Source organism: Gouania willdenowi, chromosome 3 (assembly GCF_900634775.1).
Source record: "Gouania willdenowi chromosome 3, fGouWil2.1, whole genome shotgun sequence".
Taxonomy (NCBI): domain Eukaryota; kingdom Metazoa; phylum Chordata; class Actinopteri; order Blenniiformes; family Gobiesocidae; genus Gouania; species Gouania willdenowi.
The window spans coordinates 24969805-24982058 of record NC_041046.1 but is presented as its reverse complement, the minus strand read 5'-3'; the positions used below and the strand labels follow the sequence as shown (position 1 = coordinate 24982058).

General features: G+C 37.5%; 1 protein-coding gene across 1 annotated transcript in view; it reads right to left on the bottom strand.

The window, feature by feature from the left end:
- The window catches only part of LOC114456489 (chromodomain Y-like protein 2), a 38504-nt gene that overhangs the window by 14751 nt on the left and 11499 nt on the right, over positions 1 to 12254 (bottom strand). Inside the window, exons 2-3 of the mRNA XM_028438277.1 lie at positions 4233 to 4839; positions 1112 to 1329 (exon numbers count right to left, since the gene is read on the bottom strand). Of these exons, the coding sequence (XP_028294078.1) occupies positions 1112 to 1329; positions 4233 to 4839 (825 nt within the window). The remainder of the gene's footprint in view (positions 1 to 1111; positions 1330 to 4232; positions 4840 to 12254) is intronic.

Here is a 12254-nt window from a genome sequence, read left to right as displayed (position 1 = left end):
ATATTTCTCTTGCAGTTGACTGCTTTTACTAAACTTTCCCTCTGTCAAGTTATACCACTTATCTGCAGTTGGCTTCTTCATAGCCTCGCTATTAGAGGTTTAGAGTTAAAGGTCTGCAATTCTGTTGAGAAACATTTTGTTACACTGGGTAAAATGGTTCTTCCATTCTGAGAGTAGTCAATACATTATGTATTTAGAAAAAAGAAGGATCATAATTAGACAGCTGTAGCAGCTGGAATTCTGTAAAAAAAAAAGACCAATCCCTGCCATTCGGTCCAAATAGTGAGAATCAATCAGATGGCTTCATGTCTTGTCTTTCCCTTTTGTAATTGTGTAACTGATAATTAATTATAATTATTGTGTAATTGATAATTCATTACAATTACTGTGTAACTGTAAGTTTAAAAATCAGTGACTGTTGTGATCAGATTTAAATCATAATTGAGTTTAGATCATTGACTTTGTAATTGTAATTGCCATGAAAATTCTACAAAAATTGTCAATTCAACGCAAAACTGGGCAAGTTACAGTTCTCTGAACAGTTCTACACATATGTTGTTAACAATTATTTAAATACGTTTAATATCAAGCTTTCCCACTTTTTACAATTTGAAATTAAATCGAGTAATATGCGGACACAAAAAAAGACTCAGATGCCCACTCCAAAAATATTAAAAAAGAAATTAGATAGATATTTGTTTTTAGTGTATTTTACAGCTGATTTAGGACCTGCTATCATAAGTGATGCTAACAGAAAGCTAACATATGAGGAAGGTTAACTTTTATTAGGCTAATTATTTCAGGCTCAGTAATTGTGATTGATTGTAATTGAACTTAAGTAATTGAGAATGTAACTGTATTTGACTTTCTGAGGATAAAAAATGATTGCAATTTGATTGTAATTGGAAAAAATGCTGGTAACTGTAATCATAATCAAATTGTAATTGAACATGGGTAATTGAAAATGTAATTGTAACTGAAAAAAGTAATTGACAGCCACGATGAGCCAAGTGGGATGCTATTAAAACTAAAAGTGTCTGCATTGTTAAGTTATTGAAGCAATAACGCCCTACAGAGAAATAAGAATATGTGTACATGTGATGATAATCACCTCTGGGGTCAGAGCATTGTTGTCTGTCGTTTGGCTGGACAACAGGACATGAGTGAAGCCGTCCTCTTTCCTCACGACGATGTCTCGAAATCGACAGTTGCTCTCGTTCTGTCGGACGTTGTACCTGAGCCGCTTGTCAAACACGTAGCCTTTCTCCTCGGCGAGCTTCCGCTTTACTGAGTTGTGCAGGTGCATCTTTCCATTGGCCAGAGGGGAACCTGCGGCAGACATGGCAAAATGACTCAATGTGCATTCCAACTGTATTCCATTTTTAATGAACTGCTTCAGGGTCAGCAAACAAGACCTAAAAAACCAATGTGTGTTTGTGAGGCTGGTTTACACCAATTAAACATGGAGGAAATACAAGAAACAACAAAAAAACAAATAAATAAAAAATAAATAAAACAACACTGTAACGCTTGATGCCAATGCCAGCTTTTGTTGCTTGAGCAGGTCTTACATTGGGCTTCATTTTTAAACTAGTTTTAATTCTTTATTGAGAAAAGTCTTTAGGCTGCTGAGGTCAGTTGAGACTGCGCAGTTCACTTTGTGCACCCCTGTGTGAGGTGTCCAAGGGTGCCTGTGTGAAAGCGCATACTGAAGATCACACCAACAATGGTATGACTAAAGGAACACAACTTAAATGTCAGTCAATGAGCAAGTGTAAGCACTTACTAACAGACGTACTGTATTAAACTTGATTTGGATGAAATGAACTACAATACTTCAGCATACAAAATAAACTACACACTTCTCATCCACACAATATGATGCTTTAAAAAAAGCTAGACAGGGAGACTCAAAATAGACGAAGCACAATATTTCTCAATTTTTTCATCTAAATCATTTTACAAATTTGGTCAAATTCTCTGTATTCAGAAATCTGTTTCCTTCCTTTTCTTCCTTCTTGACATAGCATCTCAACAAGCGGCATGAGATCTATTATGTTTTATTTTGACTCGAACATTTCAATATTTCAAAGATGGAGTGTGTTTTGCTTTTATTTGTGTCACACTTCACAAAGTGAATCTGCACTAATGTAGCCTCCTTTAGCACGTCTTACAGTAGCAACATTGTCGTCTATGGAAATTTGTGGAAATGTAAATGAAACTTAAAACCTAAGAACATGTAAACATGTAGGGGTAGTAGACAATAATCTCATAATAATTCAAATATCGATCTCCAAACTTAAAGGCTTAGCCAGCAACAAAATGTTGCTAATTTAATGAAAATTTCTTTTTTTGTATCTTGTGTTCATCTTTGTCTTTGAATGTGTCTGTCATTTGCAATGCATGTAATTATGGGATAAGTACGGTGGCTGAGAAGTGCAAAACACATTTACAAATGATCGCAACAAATTAACAAATGACCGCAACGCTTTTACAAATGATCGCAACACATTTACAAATGATCGCAACACATTTACAAATGATCGCAACGCTTTTACAAATGATCGTAACACTTTTACAAATGATCGCAACACATTTACAAATGATCGTAACACATTTACAAATGATCGTAACACATTTGCAAATGATCGCAACACTTTTACAAATGATCGCAACACTTTTACAAATGATCGTAACACTTTTACAAATGATCGCAACACATTTACAAATGATCGCAACGCTTTTAAAAATGATTGTAACACATTTACAAATGATCGTAACACATTTACAAATGATCGCAACACATTTACAAATGATCGCAACGCTTTTACAAATGATCGTAACACTTTTACAAATGATCGCAACACATTTACAAATGATCGTAACACATTTACAAATGATTGTAACACATTTGCAAATGATCGCAACACTTTTACAAATGATCGCAACACTTTTACAAATGATCGTAACACTTTTACAAATGATCGCAACACATTTACAAATGATCGCAACGCTTTTAAAAATGATTGTAACACATTTACAAATGATCGCAACACATTTACAAATGATCGTAACATTTACAAATGATCGCGTAACATTTACAAATGATCGTAGCACATTTACAAATGATCGTAGCACATTTACAAATGATCGCAACACTTTTACAAATGATCGCAACGCTTTTACAAATGATCGCAACACTTTTACAAATGATCGCAACGCTTTTACAAATGACCGCAGCGCTTTTACAAATGACCGCAACACATTTAGAAATAATCGCAACACATATACAAATGACTGCAATTTGTAAATATGTTTTCAGCATTTGTAAAAGTGTTGCGGTCATTTGTAAATGTGTTTTGCACTTAGCTACTGTAGATAAGAGAAGCAAAACCAATTCAAAAATGAAAATAGGAAAAATAAAATACATAGGAGTCTGTTGCAGGTATAAAAGAAATACACATTTAATTGAAAATTATAGATGATGGGATTTAATAGCATTTAAAAGACAAGTTATTTTTGTTCATCTATAAAATGAATAGATCTTTAAACCTGTCAGCAGTAATGATGGCTTTCTCCTAAAAAAAAAAAAAGAGTTATAGATCATTGAGGGGATAATCAAGCAACGAGTCTCAACATAGAATGAAATATGGAAGTTTGAAGTAAGTATTCAAATTCACTTTGTGTTCTCTGCTTTGACATTGTGAGTCTTAATGAGTCACTTAAAAAACTAAAACTAAAAAAAGATCTAGATTTGTTTTTTACCAAGTCAAAATGACTTTTTGAAAACAGAACTAATTATTAACTTGTGGGATTTAGGACATGGACTGTGACCCTGATGTGACACTCAAGGTGTTATCAGTAGTTCCTGCTGTAAAGAACTACAGTAGGATCTTCATAGGCTCTGCAACAACATTCAGAATCAGAAATACTTTAATTATCCCAGCGAGAAATTGCTTCTGTTACAACCGCTCAAGAAATACTTCAAATGTATACCCACTAATGTAGGAAAATACATACGCTGTGCAAGAAATAAATTTATGTCTCAAAAGTGGAAAAAATGTGCAGAAAAGGCATTGACAAAAAAAAAGATCAGAAATTGTTATTTCCTATTCTTACCAGAAATAAACATTATTTAAGAATAAAATCTCTGGTTCCTTCAATCATTACTGTATTTTAAATTTCCTTCATAACTTAATCCACATTTTGTTTAAACATTTGAAACATCTTACCTAGTTTAGAGGTAAAGTGCTGTCTAGTGTTATCGACATGTCCTTCATCTCCTTCCAGTCTGTCTGCGTGCAGTCTGTGGGACCTTGCTGCTGATCTATGCACCAGCGGTTCCATCTCTCCATTTTGGACTCCATTATGAGAAATCCTCAATGCGGAGACAAAGTGGGGTCCACCAGCTGTGGGGGGCTTGTATGTCCTAGCTTTGCTCATTCTGTCTTCTAAAGCATGTTTCCCTTGTCCTGCACCCACTTTTCTCTGCTTCTGAGTAGGTCCCGTCCCCCGACCTTCAATCCCGAGAACTCCCCCAACTTGAAGCCCTATTGATGGACAACAAGTTCTTTTCTTCTTACGGGCCTCAGACTTGGTTCTGTAGTTTTCTGTTGCAGCAGGGTTGTTGCTGACGAAAGGATCCCCGCGAATTCTAGGGACTTTAGGACGTTTGTGTGAGTGCAGTCTCAAGCTGTTGAACTGATCAATAAATTCCTCACAGTGAAGCAAATGATGCTCTGGCTCCCAGGTGTCCTCCTTACTTCCATACCCTTTCCACCTGATCAGGTACTCCCACTTACCCTTCTTGTTGCGCCTCTTGTCCACAATCCGCTCCACCTAAGGGCAGTTCAAAGAAAAGATTGCCATTGGAAGATTTGCATATACATATATTACAGCCCATCATTTAATGCGTAAAATCTAAATTATGCAATAAGTGTTGAATTAAAAACAATCCGACATGCATTAAAAAAAATGAGACTTCTCGGTTTCTCCTGGAATTGTTAGATTCATCATTTGACAATGTATGATTTCGGAAGGTTAGAAGGTCGTCCATATAATCTGCAAAAGCACTTTAGAAGTAAGCAGAACATTATTCGAAGTATATTGGAAGAACATACTCTATCGAAAGCAGAACAGCAACTGTATTTGGAAAGTAAAAATAACTTATGTTTATGCTGAAGTTTGACATCAACAGATTTCTAACTCATGATTTCCTTCACATGATTAAACATTTAATCACCATCAAAGCAATATTCAGAAACTCGTACAGTGTGTCACTGAACATAAGAGTGGAGGACTAAATGGAGTCCAAACCAGTTTTCTAAACCCACACCTTTACCTTCACCATGACCAGATGGTGTTTCTGATAAAACAAAGGTTATTGGGACAACTAGGGTCTCCGATTTCCACTGATTAATCTTTGCGCTGACGCTGCATATTGGCCAGTTCTTCACTGTAAATGAGAACTGGTTATCAGTGACCAGCCTGGTAAATTAAAAGTAAAATAATAAATAAATAAACAAAAAGTGACATAAATTACATAATTCACTTCCTGAAACGGGAACAACACTATTTAACCAACACTTTTTAACCAAAATGAAGCATACATTGCATAATGACACAGAATATACCCTCAAATGCATGTTTTGGGACAATATTACACATTGACCAGCAATTTTTCCCAGTAAACAGGTGGGCAAAGAGACGGAAATGTCAACTCTTTCACAAAAACTGATGGAATTCAACTCCTGAAACTGAAATAGCTATATGACGGCCTAAATCCTCACCGATATGTTTTGGGACAATATTACGTATTTCCACGATATTCCTGAACGCAACAAACACAGAGACAAGTCAAATTTTACGCTACGTAATTACTCACAATTTCAGTCCGATGTTGCCTCTGTACATCTGAAGCATAGAAACATAACATTTGACCAAAGAAAGAGCACCCCAGATGATAAAGGAGCCTCCTATGATGTCCAGAAGGAAAAATCTCCAGTGGCTTCTCCTTGTCATGCCAGTATATTGGACGCCATCAGGACCAGGTAAAATGTGTTCTTGTTTTTTTCCTCACCTTTCAATGTCCCTAGTTTAATGCTCCCTTGCAAAATCCCATCACACAATTACTTTTGTTATTTAAGCTCATCTCTTTCAGATGCATTTTAATGGTTTTTCGATTACAGTTTGCATCGGGGAGAGACATAATTGGGGACGGGGATCTTGGGTCGAAGACCCATTGCATTTCCATAATATACTTTGTCATAAAATGGGTGGCTAAATGACTTGCAAATGTAGCAAAAAAAGAAAGACAAACTTCAAATTGCTCTCTGCCCACTAGTGCAGTATAAGAAATGTGAAAAATAATAACAGTTTACTCAGTTAACCATATTTAGCATGTCTGACATGATTTCAGGAAGTTTATTAGGCAGTAATGACATCTGATTAGCGAAAGCAAACAAAATTTAAATGAAAGCAAGGGGTAAACTGAACCGGAGATGAAACTGAAATGTGTATACTCACACAGAATTGGAGAAGTTTTTAATTGGAAAATCGGAGACTACACTTGTGAGAAATGAAAAAAGCATAAATTAGATACATTTTTGTATTCATCCAAAACAAAACACAAACATAAAACCCCTCCAACTCATTAGTACTCACACCAAAAACTGCAAATGCCAAATCACAAACGGAAAAATTTGCTGGGATCTGCCACATCTTCTTTCACGAGCAGCAGTAAAAGTAAAAACTATCAAACTAAAACTCAAACTATCCATTAAATCGCTCACATTGCTGGTGCCATTGGTATCATACAAAGGCCACCGAATTGATTCACTTTTCCTGACAACTTATTGAAAACACAAAAGCTGTGTTTTAGTGACAACATATTTAACTTTAGTCTATCTACACAAGAGAAAGTTAGATTTTTATTTTGTAGAAATGATCTCTCCCAGAAAAATGGCTCCATAGCAGAAACATAAAATGGCACACTTTTGAGCCACAGGACTAATGGAAAATTTTGCTTATCTCCCGAGATGTGCGACTCCCATTACCAGGTGTAAACAACCTTTGATTGGTGAGCCACAGGGTGTCAGACAGCTGAACTTATGTTTATGTCAATGCCAGATAATGTGAGATCTAACAGAAATACAAATAAAAATTACACACAGAAAAAATGGGAGGAAAAAGCTTGACTAACTAGAGGGTTTTAAACCAGAAGGATTGAAATGCCTTTGTTGTTTCATGCAAAAGACAATGTGGATTAGCTAAAAAGAGGCAGGTATGATGAGCCTATTTATCAATGATAGTGGATGAATCCCAGATCCTTATCTAGTAAAGTGGTATAGGTTGCTACAGTACGTCAAGAGGGAGTAAAACCGATTATTGGTCTTCACAAACAGAACGCCAAAGGGTTTCCAGCATCAATACGATTATATACATTGGAAACTACATTTGCCTTTTAAACACACTTCATCCTTCAAAAATAAATGAAATGCTGCTGTGATTCCTGCTTGCCCAGTCATTTTCTATTAAATTGCCTGTTTTGTTTCACATAAAAACTTCATTTTTTAAGATAATGTAGACTGTGGACACTTGAAGCGACAGTTTGTTTGATTGCATAACTATTTCAATAGAAACAAGCATCATGGTTCTTGTTGAACACCAACAGCCTTGGTAAAACATTTAGTAACGCCAGGCTGCTCTTTTCTGAAAATAAAATATCTTCAGCCCATTTAATACTATTCCTATTATTACTATTTGACACTAAGAAATGGAACACCAGATTACAACATAGGTGAAATCTTATTTATCAAAGTACATTGAAGTTATCAACTTGTGTAAAATTTGATTGAGTTTTAGAATCCTATTCAGGTGGCAAGGCAAACACTGCACTGATTCAATATGCCAATCAATAAGCAGTACACATACTCAATACTAGGTATGCACCAAGATGAAAATTCTTGGCCAAAACCAAAATGAGAAAACCAAGGCCAAAAATGAAAGAAATGATGATTATTTATGGATATGAATGTGTACTTACCGCACAAAAATGAAAGCATTGCAGTTGCACAAAATAATAGAATAATTATAGAAACAAAGAATATCTATTTAGCACTGACATTCCAAAAATGCATCATTTCTTTTGTACGTTGCTTTATTCCCACATTTAAGTACAGTTGTAGTGAAGTGCAGAAGATCTCAGTGAAAAGAAATGCTGACAGACTCTAAAACCGAATATAAAGTATGCTTCTGGCATAAATACGAGTCGACGCAGAGGGTTATGCGTAGCTGCCGCGTTGACGTGACACAGACGCATAAATTGCACTTGAGAGTTAACTTTTCATCATTTTCCCTCCATGGTCTGCCTCAACCTCTGTTTAGAATACACTATCGCTCAGATGTATTGAAATGCCCCTCTCTGCGGACAAGATGGCCCGTATCTAGAGAAGCGCACGCTGACCGCAGTGTTTGCTTGCATCATTACAACTTCCTTTTCCAGCCAGAATTTATGAAAAAGTGTTTCATAAATTCGGTGGCTGAATTTTCGGTCCCTAACTACTCAATGATATACAAAATACTACAATGTTATAAGAAAATTGACATGTCTAAAAGTATATGCATAAAATTATTATTATTATTCATCAACACCTGTAAATACTTTGCCACATTTTTACAATTACATTGCAACCACAATGTTATCAAACCCTATAATTGTATGGGTTGATCTGAACCAAACATCCAAGACTCATTGAGGACAACACAAAATCTCTAAATTAGTGCTGTACCTGCCACCAATATATTAGCGGTACGTTCTTATAAGTTTCTCACGTTCATCCCACAGTCACTGGGTAGGAATGAAATCTGTGGAACTAGCCCGAGGCTCGATGAGGTCTTTGAACTTTTCCTAAACCCTCTAGTCTTGATAGTAGGAATACGATTAAAACGAAGATTTCTCGAGAAACAGGACTCAAAATACTGTAACAATAATTGAAGATGTTTTATAATTTAAATTAAGTCCTTTTGCAAAATTAATGAAAATTCTGGGACTTGCTACTTTTCAGAATTCCCCCAATTTGTCTGCAATGGGTGACACGCTATCATTTCAAACACGTGCACAGTCAGAGAACAAGTGGACAGATGCTCCACAGCAGGGAACACCAAATACCAAGACGCAGCCCAAATAGAGTGCCATGGGAAAGCTGATACTGGCTCACATGGAAAACACGACAATGAGGTTTGCCCATCCAAAGCAGGATCAAGTCAATCAAGCTTTTTATATATATATTTTTTTTTTTTTAAAGAAAGTGAGAAGTACCCAGTGGAGCAGATGGAAAGGAGGAATCTCTCTTGATTCGAAACTGAAGGACGAGCAACAGAATCAACAGATGAAAAAGGAAGATAGTCGAGACAGCTAAATTTGCAAAGGCTACAGCTAGAAAAAAAATGAGGGATCAAAATGTAAATTAAGAATGTATGATGTGCCCCCTATTTGTTCATGTCTATAAATATTTTTTGGGCTCACATATATTGTGGTCGCAAATATATCACTTGAGATGCACAAGTGCTCTTTGGGAACAATGTCATCATAGACTCTACACTGTAGAACACTGACAGTACAAAGGGCACTGTAGGGGGAAGTGATTTGGGAGAAAAGAAGACTCATACTAACACAACAAATAGATGCAACCAAGAAAAGGGTGTGTGGGATATGAGAGCACTGTTTGGAAGGAGGTGTTGGCATCTATCAAGGAGAAGCAAGCCAGTACGGATAGTTGTCATGTGACGGCAAGAAGCCTGGATGCAATGTGAGCAGTGGAGGTCAAGGTTTCTTAAAGGGGACATATCAGGGTTAAATCCTTCCTTTTTAGATATAAATCATACAGTTGTGGTCTATATAAAGCGGAACTGCACTGCTTGGGTCTGAATTCCTCATTATTATAGCTCCCCAGACCCCTTTTATACCCCTTTTCTGATGCGCTTCTAAGAGCAACTCGTTTTGGTGCGGTCTCTTTAAATGCAAATGAGACACTTCATACCCCGCCCCCTCTCCAGGTTCAACTCCACCCTGCTCGGCCATTTTTGTAGTTTGATAGAAGAGATATGGCTATGTAGCGGCGCAGAAAAAGTTTATTCACACGTTATTTACACAATGTCAACAACGGAAGACTTGTCCATCCAGCCTTACATGTTTGAGTCAGAGTCTGACCCGGCGGAGCGAGATGAGAATGAAGATGATGAACCTGCAGAACCCTAACAAATGGACTAAATGGTAAATGGACTAGATTTTATATAGCGCTTTATCACCACACTGAAGCAGTCTCAAAGCGCTTTACATATCAGCTCATTCACCCAATCACTCTCACATTCACACACCAGTGGGACAGGACTGCCATGCAAGGCGCTAGTCGACCACTGGGAGCAACTTAGGGTTCAGTGTCTTGCCCAAGGACACTTCGACACATAGTCAGGTACAGGGATCGAACCCCCAACCTCTCGATCAGAAGACGACCCACTACCACCTGAGCCACGGTCGCCCCTAACAAGTGAGCTAACACAAGCACCGAGCTAAAGCTAGCACCAAGCTAATGTCACGAAATGCATTTTAATACAGTCTTTTCCGAGACAAAAACGGCAAAATGAAATGACTAATGAAAACTTTAGACTTAAATTAAATCACGTAACATATGAAGTCTGAAGACGGTGCAACTGCTAATGCTAACAAAACAATGACGGGGACGTCTTATCATCACACTTTTTAGCGTTATTTACAGCTTACCGAAGTGCTCTGTTTGTCGTCTCCAAAGATAGAAGGAATTGAACCCTCAATCAGACAAAGTCTTTCGGCAAATCCTTCTTTATACTGGCGAAGTAGTCATCCTTGAAGTGCTTCGCGCACACAAAAATGACCTTACCCACAGATGTGGGTACATTTCTGTGAAAAATAAAACTCAACCAGGCACTTTGAAAAGGTTCTGATGCTGGGAGACGTTGTAATGAAGCGTGTGGGTTACTACATCCAACAACCGAACATTTTGACTTATCCTCTCGTAACTTCAGCATCCTTGAGCTTGGACTACAAAATAAAAGCGAGAAATAAAAATGGCGGATTGCTCGAAGTGTTGGACCTGGAGTTGATGTCCTAATTTGGCAGTTCCGCTGCAAATACTGTGATGTAATAGTTCAAAAAATGTAATAGAGAATAGAAAAATCGAAACAGATTGAAAAATATGAGCAAAACAGAATATAAATATATCTACGGAGCACCTGAAGAGACTAATTTGATTTTTTCTGTACTTCTAAGCACTCTAAATATGCAACAAAATGCATTTAAGGGCTAAAAAAGTGGATTTAGCATGATATGTCCCCTTTAAGACAACCCGTAACTAGCCGAGAAAACAAATAAAGTTTCAATATCTAGCACTTGCAAAGTTGTCGTAAAAATGGTTGTTGTTTGGTAGAAAAATGAAAGCCTTGAAAGACATTTTAAATTCCAGATACATCATTAATTGCACTAAATAGGAGCATGCCAAATGTGCCATAATGTTGTCTTTGGTTTGTAGCAATAAAATTTTAAAATGATCAATTATTGGATTACCAACCCTCCTCCTCTCTAACACAGGATCGATATTATATCTGATCTGAGCCTGACGGAACCAGACGGGTCGGGCCGTGATTGGACACGTCAGCTTTGCGTGCCCTGGGTTGTCGCTCACATTGCCTATAGCAAAAATAGTTTCTGGCCATACCACATATTTTGGAAATTACATCATCTACCTATCTATTTGGGTCAAATTGTTATTGTTTATTGGTCAACCATGGGCATGCCCATACCCCAGATCATAACGGAGCATCCTCTACGGTGTCAAGGACACTCCAGTGGTGTCTCCTTGTCTTTCTAGTAAAGTTGGAAGCCAATAGGATCAGGTAAAAATTCAATCATCTTTCATAAATAGATAGATAGATAAATAAACATGGCCCTCGGGGGTAGAAGCCCGTAGCCTGGGCCGAGTGGTAGAAGGCTGTACCCTGCAGCCTGGTGGTAGAAGGCTGCAGCCTGTGCCTGGTGGTAGAAGACTGTAGCCTGAGCCTGGTGGTAGAAGGTGTAGCCTGAGCCTGGTGGTTGTTGCCTGTAGCCTTGACCTGGTAGTAGAAGGCTGTAGCCTGGGCCTGGGAGTAGAAACCTGTATCCTTGGCCTAGTGGTAGAAAGCTGGAGCATGTGCCTGGTGGTAGAAGCCTGTAGCCTTGGCCA